The 17,821-nt window shown below is 39.2% G+C and overlaps 1 protein-coding gene across 3 annotated transcripts in view; it reads right to left on the bottom strand.

Moving 5' to 3' along the window:
* The window catches only part of LOC130155025 (uncharacterized), a 30,526-nt gene extending 17,777 nt beyond the window's left edge, over window positions 1–12,749 (bottom strand). Inside the window, exons 1-3 of one of the 3 annotated variants that reach the window (XM_056351902.1) lie at window positions 6,816–12,749; window positions 6,119–6,313; window positions 5,828–5,904 (exon numbers count right to left, since the gene is read on the bottom strand). In XM_056351902.1, the coding sequence (XP_056207877.1) occupies window positions 5,828–5,856 (29 nt within the window). In that variant the 5' untranslated portion in view covers window positions 5,857–5,904; window positions 6,119–6,313; window positions 6,816–12,749. The other 2 variants (XM_056351901.1, XM_056351903.1) reach the window with 2 other exon arrangements.
* Window positions 12,750–17,821: the final 5,072 nt, after the last annotated feature.

Below are 17,821 nucleotides of genomic sequence, written 5' to 3'. Positions count from 1 at the left end.
TCAGAATCTCAAGTGTGTAAAAAGAACTGCAAAAATCAAACCCTTAAGTTTGCATCAAAATAGCTATGATAGGCTTTTATGGCCAAATGTTAACTAAAATTTGTCTGAACTGTAAACTATCCAAAGCCACAAACCCCCCAGAATTTGCATATTCAAATAGAAAAGTAACAGAGAAAAGAGCACTTTAAAAAAAAGTGACATATTGTGCACATATGATAAATTTTCAATTAAAGCTTTATTTTTCTAAGTTTTCGAACAGGTAAACAATCCATGGACTACATGCAGATCAAGGCCTGAAAGTCAAGAAAACTAACTATTTAGTTATACAACAATTATTTAACTATTTAGCTACTGCAGTTCCCACTTCGCTATCATGTTTTGTCCTCACCACTTCCCAACTACCATCAATTTTAACACACAGGCAGAATTTTGCCTGCTATTCTAAACAAGAATCACCTCTTGGTTGAGAAAAAGTATTAAAAGCAAACTAAAAATATCATTCTCCTTTCCCTCTGAAATTTCTCTGATCTTGAATGGTTTCCAGTTAAATAAATACAACTATTACTGATACAACAGACTCTAGTTACCTGATCTGTTAGAGGTTTTTAAGTCTAGTTTACACGGAAATATATATCTCTGCTTATACATTTTATTTAAATGAAAAGCAAGCATGCTTAATTGTCTTTTTCATTAATCTAAAAATTTCAGTTATATTCAGTGGAACAACAGAAAAGAAACTAGCTTCATGCATTCTCATAAGAGTATACAAGATATGTGATCTAGATTAACACAAGAATTTAGCAGCAATATGCTTAGTAACAGCAGCAACCAATGAAATGGCCTCTGTTCAAAACCAAACAGAAAAAAAAAGTTAGAAAAATACTTTAAAATAACGATCAGCTTCAAGACCAATCAACTGAATATCATCAACAGGGCATGCATAGCAGCCTCCAGCTTCAAGTGGGATAACAGAAGACAGTATAGAAATGCCTACGATAAAGACAAGCTTACAGTAAATTTGAGTAAGGCAAAATCTACTATTCATGATGAAGCCTCTTTAGTTAAGCTCAAAAGCATGTTGAACAACAAGGTAATAATCCAAGCAAAGAACATTAAAATAGCTATATTTTGCATAAATCTTGCTATTGAAAACCCCCCAAAAATAAATGACAGCAAAGATGTTTATGTAAGTTTTTAAACATACAAAACTACACATCAATGAACTGCAAAACACAGCACAGATTGTACATACCAGTTCTATCTGTAATTATTCAACACAACTTTGAAATATAGTTAAGAAAACTTCATTCATTTGACATGAACATAATTTGTAGTTGTCAAAGTATCTTGCTATGAATCAGTTCTAAAACTTAGAAAAATATATTGGAAATTATAGCTACTATATCCCCTTAACAGAAATGTTAAACTAAAGCATGACAAAACTGTGTGTACCACAGCTAGTGGTACTAAAATTTTTAACTGAAGCAGATGAAACATGCAGCTGTATGTAATTCATACTCAACCATTTAAACAAATGGATATCTTAGTATTTATTTTCTTCTGTGATTTTTTTAAGAGAAAAATCAGTATGCTTCAATAAAGACATTACATACATTTTTAATGGCAAGCTCGACAAGGAAGCTACTAAATAATTGATAGGTACAATGTGATGGAGCCACCAAATTGGAAATAATTTGGAAGTTTCATGTCTTTAGTTTGTCAGATCTCAGTGATAAAGTTCTATACATATATAGAGCACAGCAAACTGTCAACAGATAACCTACAAGTTCTTTATGGCAAACAGTTAGAACTCATTGGTCTTTCTGAAGCCTAAACCCACCTTAGAACACAGATGAAACTGATGTTTACATTAATATATGCTAAAAAAATTACTAAAATGTCTATATGGTAATACCTTTACAGAGTAATTATGGTATTTTTGACAGGAAAAAAATCTGAAGTATAAAAGCAAGTAAGCTCTCTTATCTTACATTTCCAAGTATGTAACATTCAGTTCAGCAATAATGCGATCCAGTATTCCTGAGTAAAAGAAACTAGTACTGAACTTCAGATATTCATGGAGAACATTTTTCATCCAATAGTTAAAAATCCATGTTAGTAAAACTGTGTAAATAGGTATACATTACTCAAAAGCTACACTGGGTGGAGAAGCAAGTTCAGAGAGCAATATCTGAAGCTATGCTTAACAAATCAAGGGTTTCTACAATTCTGGAGCCCCTCATGAGCACCTATGATTATGAAGCAGTTGTAAGTTTAGAACTTACCTGGGAAAGTGAGTTCCAAAACACTCAAAAAAGATAATTATTGTAACTGTAGAGAAACTCAAGTTTGAAATACTGTCAGCTGTAGCAAGATCATTTAGAAAACACTACTTGGAACCTCTTCTCCTTTTTTTGGCTACTGATACTTCATGATACACACACAGCTTTATTTTCCAAGTGGTTTCCATACCTCTACAGACATACAACTATTCTGTTGAAGAAAAGATAGCTGTACAAAGACAATGACACGCTGTCAAGACAGAACACACACTGAACAGGTCAAAAGTGGAAGGGACGGAATATAGCTCTTAATCATCTGTTACTACACAGATTTCTAACTTTGCTTTTCTTCAACCCCTGTAAGTGGGATACAAGTAAGTCACAACTTGTAAAAAAGTAGTGCGGATGTAAAGCATGGGAGAAAAGTTTCCTTACCATGTCAATAAATAACTGCATAGCTTTGTACTTGTTGTGGTATATTGTAACTTCAACTCTTATAGCAATGTTATCATTACTCAGATATAAGAAGTAATTTCTCTCCATCCCAAATTTTTCAATGAAAATGCTCTATGCGTGATGGTATGAAAGACTTTTACTTTACAAATAAACTCTCACCTTACAGTAACCCTTCTCTTCCATCCACCCTTGAACATGCACAATCAGTTATGCCATGGTCTTTAACATTCCTGTCTAAATGAAAAAGCTGATGCTTTTACATCTGCACAGGAACAATTCAGTTAAACAACTATGTTTATGGTGCATAGGCAGAAATAATTCAGCTTTGTCCCTATAATAAAAAGACCCCAGTCCTGGTATTTTTCAGTACATCTTAAGGGACACATACAAGAAAGTGACATTTCTGCAGATGCTTTTCAGAACACAATCTGAGTTTATGAAATTACATCCACAGCAGGATTTTGGATACCGAAACACAAACATGTATAAAACTGTAAAAACATCATAGTATTCTATGACTTTGTTATGTAACTTGAATTCTTTTTACTTCCTGGTTCTCCACTAAGACTTCATAGTATACAGCTACGGAAGGAGTATACCATTTCAGACACCATGAAGAACCAGAACTTGACTCCATAGTGGGAATGGCAGTGCAAGGCATTACTTCAGTCCCTCTCTTATACTGATGTCTCACTTTGTTACGGAGTTACTTCTCCGGCACTACTTCCTAGAACTGAGACTGCAATGGACATTACCGGGAAAACGGAGAAATGCTTTTTGCTGTGAAGGAATACAGGAAGTCTTTACTACCAGTCCACCTCCTCCTTTTACTGATGGAGCAAAGACTGTGTAAATAGCATCAGATCAAATATTCTGGGCTAGGGCTGAGTGACAGGGACATAAGAACAAGAACGGGCCAAGAAGAACAAGGTACAAAACTGGCAGTGCAGATCCAGTGGCAACATTGGCAATTAATACCACTTCAATATTACTTTAGGTGCTGAATACACTCAGAGTGCTGATACCTAGCAAGGTTGCGCAGTGCTATAGCACAACCCTTACGTAATGGCAACTTTAATTATGCTGCAGACATGGTACTGTGAAAGATGATACTAATTAGCTGATCAGTAAAAAAAAGAACCGTTTCTTCTTTAGTTGCACTATTGCTAGGTACTTCTAGCCTAACTGAAACCTCAAATTTATTATATAGCTTTCATTAGCATAATGGAATTTGAACTAAAACTGTTAAGAACAGTATAAAGAATTGAAGCAGTAATAGAAAGACAATCTTAAAAAACATCTATATGTACCATGTCTTTATCTACTACAGTGTTTCTCTTGCAGTGTTGCAAAAACCAGAACAGTCACTGTTAGATTTATTGCTATTGCAACACCGTGATATGATTAAGGTTGTACTTCCCTAGCATGCTACCACATGGAGACTGGTCCTTATGCTACAGTGCACCACAATCTCACTTCTGCCAACAACTATTTCCAGGGCCAGTAAATTGCATATGCAGGTTCACCTAAGTTAAAATTAGTTTTTCTTAAGTCCTCTTCCAGGGTTCGCTGCTGGTTTTTTCTGGTGTACTAAAAGAACTACAACATGCTGTGCTAGCACAAGGATGACATCAATATACTGCTGCATGAGATTGGGAGACTGACAATTCCTTAAACTCCTTACTTCCAAAAACCCAATACTGCAGATGTCTAGCCTGATTTGTTAATAGTATCAAAAAGTTAAATATCTGGAGAAGCTGAAAGCACTTCAGTTATCATAAGCTTTGTCAGATCATAATACTAGCTTTGTAACTAGTTAGTTCACAGTAGATGTTTCTCTCCTTGAAAGATACACAGGTATGAGTTTCCAATCATAGAAACCAAAAGTACAGTCCACTGTGTCTTCCTTATTTAAAGGAATGCATGTAGCCTGAAAGCTGCTCCAGTTCAAATGCAAGAGGGAAAAAGAAGGGAAAAATAAGCACCTGACTTTCAATGTTTTAGTAATAACTTCCAAGTATGAAGAAAACAAGGAAGACAGTTATTCTTACAGGCTTTCTGCATTACTGCTTGCAAACCTAGCCCACTTTGGTTCTATTTTGTCCAATTGAAAACTGAAATTTCACAGAAACTTTCAGAGAAAGAAATGCTTAAATAGCTTTTCTTGAATTGTACTCCAATTTCAATCCCTGAATTTGTCAACTATGGAAAAAAAGTTCAGTTTAAGTTATTTTTAAAATATTTTCATCTTGTTTATAGCTTTTAGGCCAATGTATTTTGCAGGAAAACATGCTTTTTGTATTCTATTGCTCCTCCTAAGAATGTTCCTAATAAACTTATTTAACACTTCCTGTAAAACAAGGATAACGTACAAACTGCAAGTTACTGTCCCAGTAGAGTGCCTTTGTATCTCAGCACACCCTCCTATCTAAGAAGTTTGTACTGATGTCAGCAGTAACACATAGGTTAAGCTTCTAAACTTGGGATTTCCTCTTTTTTTTTTTTGCCCCCAGTAGAGCTGAAGAATAGATCTGTATCTGTTTTAAGTGATACCATTCTGTAGTCCCCATATGCACTCCCAATCAAATCATCGGAAAGCATGTATAGTGCATTTGGGTTTTAAAATTATTTTTGCCTATAAAAATTTTTTGTTTTCCTCTGGTTAAAAACAAAAATGCAGGATGTTTCTCGACTTGACTCCATGAAAATATTCCTTGACCACATGCATGCAACCACCTGCTCCCATCTTATCAGCTCTTCCTCCACTCCTGGTAGCAAACATCTGAGTAGTCAGAAGAATGGACTACTGTCCCAATTCCCCAGTAAGCATACACCTGGGGGTAAGAAGGTTAGGAAGAAGGGAGTGTGTTTGGCTGCTGAAGGAGAGGTGTTCACAGACAGGCTGGAGCATCATACTCACCTGGGGGATGAAGGGCTGAGTTGTTCCTGTCTTGGAGAAGATACCTACCTTACCTTGCTGTAGGTGGCGAAGATACATGTGGCAAGAAAGCACCTAGGGCAGTCAGAGCCCCTTCTCTGTGCAGGACTGTGCCCGCTCCTGCCTCTTGCTTAATCTGAGAGATACTTACCCATCAGGGATAGTATTCTTCTTTACCATGCTGAAAACAGGAGCAGGCAGAGCAGGAGACAGCGGTGAAAGTGGGCACTGCAGCAAAGGAGAGAGAACCGCGCAGTTAACACGGTGCTAATCTCTTTCTCCTCTCCATCAGCGGGCCTTTTCACAGGGCTGACTCTCAAGTAAAACAAACCAAGCGGTCAGCTGGGGCTTGAAGCCATCCGGAACGAGTTCTGCAGCTTGCAAGCCATAGCCTATTTTCTCTGCTGCTACAGCATGACAAGACGGAAAGACAACAACTCACCTCTCCTCTCCAGGAGATCAAAAGAAACAGAGAGGAGAGGCAGCAGGTTTCTCTCTAACTCTAGCAGCAGCACTGCGGGGATGAAGATCTTGCTGGCAGTCCCTTCTGCCCTCTCCTGTGGCTCGGAGCAGCCTGTTCTGCCCTCGCGCTCCCACAGCTAGAACTCTTGTCTCAACGGGCAGAAACTCCGGGCAGCTGCAAGAGGCGAGGCCGGCACCTCAGCAAGGAAGGACCATCACCTGCCCCACTCTAACCTAGACGGGCCCGCTCCCGCTCGATCCCGGGCACCGCCAGCGCCCGCCGACCCCAGCGGGCCCAGGGCAGGGAGGAGAGAGGCGAGGGGGACGCTCCCCCGCCGCGGGGGGCCCATATCCGCCGCTCCGGAGAAGACGCTTGAGGCTGGCGCCGGGCTCCCCCCTCAGGGCCGCATGTCCCCGCGAAGGCGGGCAGCCCAGGGCAGGACCGGCTCCCAGCGCTCTCCGAGCGGGAAGCGGCTGAGCTCGGGGTTAGGAAAAGAGACCGGGGCAGGGAGGGGGGGGAGGTCGCGGCCCGACGGCGGGGGGCCGGGCGGTCGGCTGTGAAGAGGGGGTGGGCTGTGCGGAGAAGGACGAGGGCTGCAGCAGGAGGCGGTAACGGGGAAAGGCCCGGGCGCCAGCGAGGCGGGGCGGGGAGGACCGGGGCTGCGGGCGGCCCGTACCCTGACAGGATTTCCCTTGCAGAGGAAGGTTGTTGCGAGACAGAACGTTCCCGAAATGATCTCAAATACGCCTGCGCAGCACCGGCCACCTTGCCGGTACCGGGACTGCGCCTGCTCCTCTGGCGCCGCGCCGGGGGCACCGAGAGCGCATGCGCGGCGGCGGGCGGCGCCGCACCAACCCTGCGGTGAGCGGCCGGCCAATGGGACGGGGGCGCCTCTGCGCGTGCGCGGCCGGCCCGCGGGTGAAGGGGCAGCGCGTGGGCCGCATGCGTGCCGGCCGCGCGGGGCAGCCCGCGAGTGCCGCGGCGGGCGCGTGGTCGGTGTGAGGGGGTGTGGGGGGTGCCTGTGGCGGCGGGTGGTGAGGGCTCCTCCGGCTCTGCCTGGGCTCCGCGCTGGGCGGGTGAAGAGAGACGGGTGTGTTTTGTTTCTGCGGGAGGTTTTGTGTCAGGTGCAGCCCCGGGCGTTGGGCTTGGCGGGCCCGTGCCGGGCGCTCGGTGGGGCTGAGGGGGCCTGTGAGGGGGGCGCGCGCGGGAGGGTGCGTTCGGCCTCGTCTTAACGTCGGCAGCGGCGCTCCGTCCCCGCCCGCACCTTTGGCCTCGGGAGAGCTGCCAGCTCTTGCGCTTGGGGACGCTCTCGGCTCTTTCTTGCTGTGTTTTCTTCGGTGGTGTTGACTGCCGATCGCTGCGCTGCGCCGGGCCCGCTGCCTCTGGCCTGCGACGGCGCCCGGTTCGCTGCTCAGGAGGCGGGTGGAGGAGAGGGCATGCCCTCTGTTTTAAAAAACCGAAGGCATGTGGGAAGTGGAGAGGTAATCGGTGAGCCAGTGCTGGATCACTTATTTCAATGTGCAGTCTGTGGTATTAGCTTTAACTTTTTAATTTTTAGGTTGCTCCCATGTGTGTGCCATTTAAAAACACTCAAGTTGATAACTTACAGTGTACCAATGTACAAATGCTGTGAAGTAGTACCGGCTTTTCTGCACTTCCCATTCACTCGCTTATATGAGATGGAAGTTGCCAGTGTTAAATTTCAGAGTAGAAGTTCTTGACCACATGGTTGATAAGGCTGCTTGTTAATTACAGGGCTGTAGTACAGTCTGAAATTATTGTGCTGGCATTTGGGAAACAGCAACTTTATTACTGTTTGCCAAGACAGTAAACATTAAACATTTCTAAGACTGGAGTATTACAGATTTCGTACTGGAGAAAAAACCTGACTATTAACTCCTGAATAAACATCAGTGTTTTACTGCTTCTTTCACTCCTTTATTGCACTCTTTAAAGCACTATTTATATAACTTCTTGTTTACTCTGCTGAATTGAATGTACTCTGAAGCAGTACTCCTTTTTCTGGTGTACATGTTACAGCGTACTTGTTTTTTAATGCAGACACTTCAAATAAATGGATCCTGATCAGAAACAAAATGAAAAGTCATCAAATGAAATAAGGGAAATAATTTTGAATGTGCCAGGTTTCATATTTTTGTTCACACTGGTGTAAAGTGAGAACTAGAAAAATACATAGCAAATATGTAAGTTCTGTAAGTGTTCTTTTTTGCCAGAAATTCTTCATCTTCTGCCTTTTTCCACATCCGTGTAGGAAATGTTTCATAACAGATTTCATTAAATGAGGGGAGAAGGTCTGTAGTTAATGCTTCAGAGCTGGGAGTTCAGGTTAGAAAGGCTAGTAGTCTCTGATACACGTAAAAATAGAAATAGCTTGATATTCTTTGAAACAAAAAGCAACACCCCTGGCCTCCCCCAAAACTCGCATTGAAGCTGAAAGATTGTGACTTAGTTCCATGTGCAATTTCTAGTCTTAACTAAATGCATTTGATGTGTGCAGGAAAACAGTTCTTCGGTAGCTGCTCATGCCTTCCATGAGGCATTGTTAGCTTAACCAAGCAACTATGCATACAGTAGGTTTTCTGTGAGAGCAGTTGTGTTCATTCTCTTTGTTGAAGTGATGTCTGAACATGCCTGTGCAGTTTATTTTGAGAGAACGGGGACACAGCTATTCTGTGGGTTTTTATCACTTGCCTTTCTGCACTACTGTTTTGTGATATTGCAGCAGTTGGCTCATAAGCACCCTGAAGCATTCAGTATAGAGTGGAGTGGGCCACAGGGTGCCTCCTGCTTTTAGAGAAAAATGTGATGTAGGAAAGTGGATTGAACTGCTTCTATGAAGACATTTGTGTTTTAACTGTACTGGGGAAAAAAAAAGTGTGCTGAAGATGTTATTAAATTTGTATCTGATGAGAGTAAAATAGTGGGGTTTAGAAAATTACATTGGCATTGTATCTTAATTATTTGGATAGTTGTTGGATTCTGTAAAACATTTGTTTCTTAAAGGTAACTGATGATCTCCATGCTTACCACAATTGTGGAAAAGTTTATTGTTGTGAAACCTAATCAATAGGTGTGCAAGAGGGTTTGGTTTTTTCCTGTTTTTTAGTATAAAATTGTTTACAGACAGAATAGTAAAATGCAGATTATATCTTGGGTTTTCCTCAGGTTTGTGAGTGTTGTGAAAGCTGCTCATATTTTAGCCACCAAGTGTAACAGCCATCAATGTCTCATAGCAGTATTGTCAAGAGTTTATGCAAGGATTGTTATATGCTGTCTTTTTCACTTCCAGAAGTTAGACAAAAAATTAAATAATTGTGTGTCAAGAAAAAAACCCCAAAATCTATAGTCCTAAAATATTTTAATCTGAGAAAAAGCCAAACACCACAGTACAGCAGGCAAACAGCTAATTAGCAGTCATTAGGCCAGCTAGTGCAAACCAGTAAAATCAAGACCGTAATCAGAATGCCTCAGCTCCCCAGTTTTTAAGTAGGATGGCAAGGCACTGATTGATTTCAGGGACCTCTGAACTGTTACCTTGTGCATTATAGCAATTTCTTATCAACCATTGTAGTCTTCTACTAGTCACGTGTATTCTATAAACAGTAAGCTTATAGGCCATCTCTACAACACTACTTTTTATTAGCCAGAAAGAATAAAGTATCCTGGGGGGGTGGGGGAAATTTAGGATCATTTAAAAGATGAGTGCTTTGTTGATATTACCTTTTCCTATAGTTTAACCAAATATCACTGTATTGGAAGGTAAAATTACTACTTCTTTGTTGTTTCTCAGATAATTAAGATACTGTGATTCCTGTATGTAGTTTTGGAATGCCTTATTACATGTCAGTATGAATGACTACAGTTACATACACAATACAAAGAACCAGTGATGCTCTTTTCTAGTAGTTACGCAGTTTTAACACATCTAGAGGAAAAAGATCCAACTGATCTATTAGTGGTCTTATAATTTAAAATTGGCTTTAAATATAATTTACTAAAACAAATAGTAATATTGCTATTTTCCCAACAGATTGTATTTGTTACTGTTAGCGGAACTATCCTCTAAGGAACTGAAGTTTTAAAAATGATATTTTGTAAGACAGTACTTTTGGATCCTTTTAAAACAACTTTTACTTCAAAGTGAATGTCATTGGATTCTGGTTTTGAACAAGCTTTGTTTAATGGTCATTGCTAAATTTTCTGTTTCTTTTGACTTTCGGTCATACTTGGACTGTAGTAGTATATATTTTTTTCTTTGAAAACTTGTAATATGGCATAATTTTGAACAATATAATAATAATTTTAGTCTAAACTTTGAACAACTTTAATTACTTTCTGAAACTGGAGAAATAGTTGCTAAATTCTGTTGTGTTTGAATTTTTTTAGGTTTGTTTCATAGATTCCTGCAAGGGGTGGGGGGTGGGGGTGGAGCATGTTGTTTTTCAGCATGGGTCCCTTTCTATCTCAGGTTGCTCAATTGGATTGATTTGCATCTATATTAAAAGTCATTTACAAGCAAGAGTCCTGCTCTATTTCTTTCTCTCTGGAGATGGAGAATCTGCTACTTCCTCTTAATTTATACCCATGCATAATCACCAACGTATTTTACTTATAGTTTGTATTCTATTTTTTGGCTCTTATTTCTCTTCCTTTACAAGAGTAGTCATTGTGGACATGGTTAAGTTCTTTGCTTAAAAAGATGAAATACGATTTGAATACTACATAATTTATTACAGTTCTCAGATCCCTCTATCAAAAACTTTTCCAGCCTTCTAATATTTTTTTTTGCAGCTTTTTACTGTATTGTTTCTTGTTTTCCTCTGTTGTGTTCTAAAATACAGAACCCTAAGTTGTGTTAGTGTTGGTTAGGTCAGTGCTATATAGATGTGCAATTCCTCTGTACTCTTACATTGTTACTGTTTCTGCAGCCAAAGATTATATCTGCTTTTTTTGATTTACATTTATATGGAATTTTATATGCAGTTTGATTTTTTTTTTCCTAACTTCTAGCTCATTTTTTACAGTGACTGCTTTTTCAGGATACCTTTTGTAGTTGTGATGTACTTTCCTCGTGTAGTGCAGCTTTTTTATTAAAATATCTTTTATGAGTGTACATGTCTTGAAGAGTATGCATTGCTTTTGTTCTGTCAGTATTTACCGTTCTTTACAGTTCTGGTCTGTCACCTGTAGAAGTTTTTTTTTTTAAAGTTTTCATACTTTATTTGGTTGAGAAAAAGGTGCTGGTCTGTGCAGTAAGCCTTTTCATCTGTAGGTCATGAGGGACTCTCCTGGTTCAAGTCAAGTTCTCATTATCACTCAACCCTATTTAGACGCAGTTTTCTGGTAGTAGCACTAAATGTACTTTGAAATTATGATTGTGTTCCCAAAGCTTGTGCTTTTCTTCGCTGACACTTGAGTGTAATGTCAGATATGATAGCAGCATGGATTAAATGGAGTATCTCCTTCACAGCTAGAGCTAATGCCAAATTCTTTTCTAACCAGATGTTTCAAAATAGACTGTCTCTTTAGTCAAGGATGTGCAAGTAATGCAGATTTAAAAAACAGCTAATCATCTTCCTTGCTTAAGCCAATTTATTTTTGTTTTCAGCGTCCTTGAAGTTTCATTGGATGGTGCTGTTTGATTTCCTTAATTATTCCCATGTACTCTCCCATACAGTACTCTGAGTTGTCATCAGTGGATAGCTGATAAGCCAGAACAATTGTCAGTACTAGAAGCATGTTCTGAAAATTTAAAACATGATTTACAGTGAAACAGCTGTGTAATGCTTGTCCTCGTAATTTGTTTATTAATATGTTTTGACATTACCTGATACTGTATCATTTAACATGAATCATGGAGCAAGTACATTAAATACTTTCAGCAAACATTTTGAGTTTGTTATTATTTGCTCTGTTGTATTGTATCCTCAAAGACTGTCTTCATTCTTGTCCTAGAGTAAGTGCTTTTGTACAGCAGTTTTGAGATGCCTCGTTTATGAAAGTTACAAATATGCTTTCCATATACTGTTTATGATACTTTTCATGTTGGATTATTCCTCTGGGCTTTCAATACAAACTGATAATTCATACCTGTTCATTTTTGCATATTTCTTTCAATATAACTTAACTGTTTTGATCTCCTGTGTAGTTACTAAACACCAGATGGACACTTATATTTTTAATTGAGTAATTCTTTGAAGTTGTGGAGTCTTTATTCTTTTTAATCAAAGAAGAGTCTTTGAGATATAAATGAAAATGGAAAAGTACAAAATAGATAATTCAGTTAATAGCAAACCTGGTATACATCTGTAATAGATTTTGGTTTTGAATATAAGTGTGGATTTGCATCAGTGTAGCTGACGAGAGCGGAGTCCATTTTGAAAAGGGAGAATGTGCATCTAGTGATTAGGCTTGAATTTTTTCAAAGAAATATTTGTGCATTTTTGAGGGATGTTTGCAGTTTGATTATATTAGATCAAAGGAGGATCAAGTACTCTCAGCTGAGCTGTGCTGTAAAACAAATATCTTGAAAAGGTGATTTCAGAAAAAACTTAAAACAGCCCTCTGAACAATACCTGTGTTCTCTTTTTAATGGTATGGTACTACCCAATACTCCTGATTAATATTAAATACTGGTTTGAATGTGATAGGTCCTTTACAGCATTGTACTGGTTATTAATCTCTTCTTGTACTGTGTAAACCAAGAAGCCTTCACTTCAGTCTGATTTTTTTTTATGACTATAATAAATCAGAAACAATGTAGATCCAAAAAAGTCATGATTTTTATTTTGTGTAAAGTGCTAGTCTCAATTTGGAAACGCCCTGCTCCACCCTCCCCCTTTGCAATCTGCTCTGAAACAGAAATTTGAGCTGTAACCATCAGAGGGAGCAAACAGCATGGTCAGGGCTCTTCACTAAAAATGTCTTTAGTTATCAAGAATTGTTGGCTAGGAACTAGCCTATGACTAATTCACACTTCTAATTTTTGCATCAGAAAATAATCCATTTGGAAATTAACAATAATTGTTAAATCTCAAATATCAGAAACTGGGCATTTAAATGCATTAATATTTATAAATACTGTTCAATTATTAAATATTTTAATTATTAAATTTGTATTTGCTAATAAAAATGTGACAGCAATTGGTCAAACAGTTAACATGTAGGAAAAAAATGTAGAGTTTTGTTTAAATTGAATTGTTAAAATTGAAAGCTTTTCTTGATATTTTTTTTTATAGTTTACTGAAGACATTGAGTATGTTGGTAGATGACAAATAAAAACCTGTAAATCAGAACCTACAGGAAGGTAGTACAATAAAGATACTAATTTACATATTTCCTGCTATTGTGCAGCAAAACTTACCCAGTCAGCTAGAAGTCTGTTAATTTTTATTCTTATATGAGTACATTGAATAGTCCCATTGAACTTGGTGGCAATTCCCATGGTTTAAGGTGGAGGTTTCTGAATTTAATTTCCTCATATTCACTCATCAGCAGTAACAGTAGCTCCAGGTGGTGTATCAGGCCTTGTTACTGAGGAGAGATCCCCCAAACCTCGGTAAATACTTGCACTCCGTTAAATGAGAAACCCATGCTGCTGTCTTTGCCATCCCCATTGCCTCAGCTCTGCACCTGCCTGAACAGTGTTAGTACAGTGGCTGGAAAATAGAGGGTGGGCACAAACAAGGTCTATTACCATGTACTGAAGGAAGCTGCCCTGAAGTGTGACGACATGCTGTTCTTACTCATGCCCTTTAGTGTTAGGTAGTCCTGGGAGGAGCAGGGAGTTGGACTCTGTGATGGTGATGAGTTCCTTCCAACTTGGGAAATTCCACGAACAGAAGTGGCCCATGTGGAGATACTTTTTGGGTTGTTTGTATCTTCATACAAGCAGGATTATGAGCTGCAGGGGCATGGCACTTTGTTTGTATGTCACACATGCAACTGTTACAGACAGACTAAAAATTGATTCTTACCTTCTTTCTAGCAGTCCTGAGTACCTGTGTAGAAACGCCAGCAGCACTTGCTTGGGGGGAATATAAAATCAAGTACTGTTTTAAGAGTGCATTGATTTAGTATACATTATCATTGTTTAATGGTACAAGCAGATGTCCTGGTCCTGCTGTAGCCGCAGTGCCTGCGTTTTAGATTCTGTAAGTGTGTGTTCACACACAATCTCTGTCTTTACAATTCCTCTGTTCTTAGAGCAAGTGGGCGATTACAGCAATTGTGCTTTTTTAAACCAAGTCAAGCTAGGTACTTGCCACGTATCCTACCTGTAAGCTAGGACCGGTAATAAACAGTGGTTCGGAAAAGCTTTTAAAAACTTCTCTGGCTTTTTACTTCTGGGCTTCTAGGCCACCCTACTTATAAATTCAGTCTTCAGCAATTTCTAGCTGACTTTCTTCCCCACTGCTCACTCTTCTAGCCTGCAGCTATTCGTTTCTGTTTCCTGACTAAATCTCTTCATCTTACTTTCTCTCCAGCTCCTGTGAATTATAAACCACATGTCTGAGCACAGAATAACTGGAAATGAACTCCACAGTTTAGGATTTATGCCTTGTTCTTTCTGTAAAGAGGACTATTGCAATTTACAGTCTTGTCCATTTTTCTGCATCTTTGCTTCCTCTGGAATTAAGTTGTGGTAGTATACAAAGAAATCGGCTAATATAAGGGTTCTTGGGTAGTCCCAAGATCTTTCACAGCAGAAATTATTCTTGAGTTAATATGTACTTTATTGTTATCACATGTTACAGACCAGAGAATTTTTATAACTCATAGAGATTAACAAAAAATGCCATTTTAGGTACTCTTTGCAGTCAGTGTATGGTAAAAGGAAATGGAAATAATTCCTTGTGTAAGTTAGTTTCAGCTATAACTTGTGTTATAGGAGGAGTTAATCTGTCCATTAAATTCTGAATGAATGCAAAAGGAATGTTTGGATCCATTCCAGAACTGTCCTAAAGTGTGTGGCTTATGTGATTCTGTGATTATACAGAGATTTGTGGGCAAAAAGAAATAACATGGCGAAGCATATACCTTGTTGTACTTATTAGTTTGTTCCACCCTTTGCCATCTACAACAAAAGATGTGAACAGAGGAGAAAAACAAAGTTCAGAAGCTACAAGTATTTTATAAAAATATTTTTAAATGGAGAGGAAGTTGCCAGCACATCAGTGTGTTTTTTAGTGATATCTGGTATTCATCAGATATTTGACATTTGGGTACCAAATTGATCTGAATCTTAAGATACAGTTATCTAATTTACTTTGACTGAATATCTCTGCCATGCATGGTCCCCATATAACTCTCTTCAAGGTTCAGAGAAATCCTATTGCTTGTTGGGAGGCTGGCATCAATCCTCAAGCATTGAAAACAAAAGATTCTGTCAATAACTGAATGACAGGAATATGATTAGTTCCACTGATATAAATCTTTAAAAAAATCACTTAAATTACACACCTGCTTGATAAATCTAATTAAATGTATTTTAAGAATACTAATGTGTTAGTACCAGATAATAGTTCAATAAAGGTTATCAGGTACAGTATCAGTGATCATACATTAAATGTATTAAGATCTGGATAAAAATTAGACCTTAAAATAACTGTCACTAAGTGGGTAAATTGTTACAGTTACACACAGAAACACTCTTAACTGAAATCTATAATAAGCCTGAATATTTTTCAGTAACCTGAGATTCCTGTACTTTTTTTCCTCAGTCATCTGAAAGTGATTTAAAATCTTTGCTGAGAAAAATTTACTGCTAGATAATGGCACTTGTACGTAATGGTGCAGATCTTTTCATGACTCAGTTATGAAAATGTGCATTTGCAGCTATCTAAAAGTCATTAAAGCTTAAAGAGGGTTGTATCTACAAAATATAACTGTTCTAGACAGTGATTTTGGAAATAATTTAGAGGTCAAATAAATGTAATGCCAAAGTGGCTAATGCTGTTATGGGTATGTCTTTCTGCTCTTCTATACTGAATGGCTTAGTGGTACTTCATTAACTTATGAGGTATTACTGGAATAACCACATGCAGGGCTGGGAAGTGCCCAGATGCTATGAAAATTGTCACCAGACAGGACGGGCCAAAATTCTTAGCCCTTACCAATAAATGGTGTTAAAAGCCAAGGTGTATTGAGAGTTTAGCTGTGGTCTGCAAGTTAATTCTTCCTACGTGCCAATTTGTAGGTTTCAGTTACTAATAGATACGTTGTGCAAATGCATTGTGCTTGCTTATGTCGTAATTTAAAGATACAATCTGGAGCTTAGATAGGACTATTAAACTAATTTTGAATTTCATAGCCCTGGTATTGAAAGCAATATCCTTTGCAGTATAGAATTCCGTGAATGTTACGTGCCTTAGTATGTACTAGGTGACTTCATCGTTTCAGAGATGATGCTGAAGCCCAGGTTGCAGGGCTATGCTTCTTTAAGTATCCAGTGGGATTGTTGTTTGCGTGCCTGTATTCTCACAAATCACTTAAGTTTGGCTTGCTTTGTAGCCTGGGATAACTTGGTGGATTAATTTGTAAGATGTATCTGATCAACTTCTTACAAACTTCTGAATGAAACACAAAGGAATAATAAATGTTATCCAGCCCTGTGTTTGGAACAGTTGGATTGTTAGACTACTGATCTGTATTAGCATGAAGATTTTGCTTGGAAATTCCTTTTCTTTAGCTTCGTCTGTCAGAATCAGGGACACTTTGTGGTTTCTTGTGCTTTTTCAGGCCATAGAAGATTTTTCTCCTCCAAGTTCCTTAAATTGTAACAGGGGTAGATAAGGCTTCCCCCACGCCCCGCTGCCCCCGTTTCCCCTTTTCTCTACACTATAAAAGAGAGACACCATCTGACAACCCTCCTTGGGATAGTGTGTATAATTCCAGTTGCCTGTGTTCAAGAAAGATGAGCATGGGACAGAACTGGTGTACCAGAATACTGGGAATTGCTGGTGGTGAGAACACGCAACTCTCATGAGCAGAAACTTCAGATCTGGGAGCAGTTGTGGCCAGAAAAGGATTTACTGAGGAGGCTGAGGTGGCTGCAACTTCCCCTTCCCATCTTTAGCATTGCTTACTGAAGCACATGCTCCAAGGCATGTGATGGGGGAACCAGCTATGCAGCTCTTCCATCCTGGCTTTGTTTATGTGGAGCAGGAAGAGAAACCTAGAAAAGGAAAGACTGGTTTAAATTAAGACAGCACTGGTGTAAGAACAGATGTCCATGGATGTGTTTAAGTTCAGACACGTGAGCTTTAAACCCTGTCAGGCCAGCGTTTCAGAGTGATTTGTTGAAAGGGGTTATATGGCATACTTGCTTATGATAATCATGTATTAACATAATGACCTGAGGATCTCGTGCAGCACCATGCTTTTACGAAAGCTTCCATCTACAATAAGTTGTCTTAAGATTTTTGTAACAGATTTCAGTCTAAATTTCCCTTGCCTTACAGAGTTCTGTAGCAGTCCATGGTTGTTAAGGCTCTGCCTTTTTCCCTAGGGATTCGTATGGAGAGCTGTACAGTTTGTAGAAATTCTCAGCTTTTTTTCTTAAGGTTCTTAAGAAAATAATTTGAAGTGAAAGTAACATGCTTTGTAGTAGAAGTGCCCAAGTCCATGACTGTACCATTTCTGTAGTAAGTTTTGTTACAG

This window comes from Falco biarmicus, chromosome 9 (genome assembly GCF_023638135.1).
Source record: "Falco biarmicus isolate bFalBia1 chromosome 9, bFalBia1.pri, whole genome shotgun sequence".
NCBI classification, from domain to species: Eukaryota; Metazoa; Chordata; class Aves; order Falconiformes; family Falconidae; genus Falco; species Falco biarmicus.
This window is presented reverse-complemented; position numbering and strand designations above follow the sequence as displayed.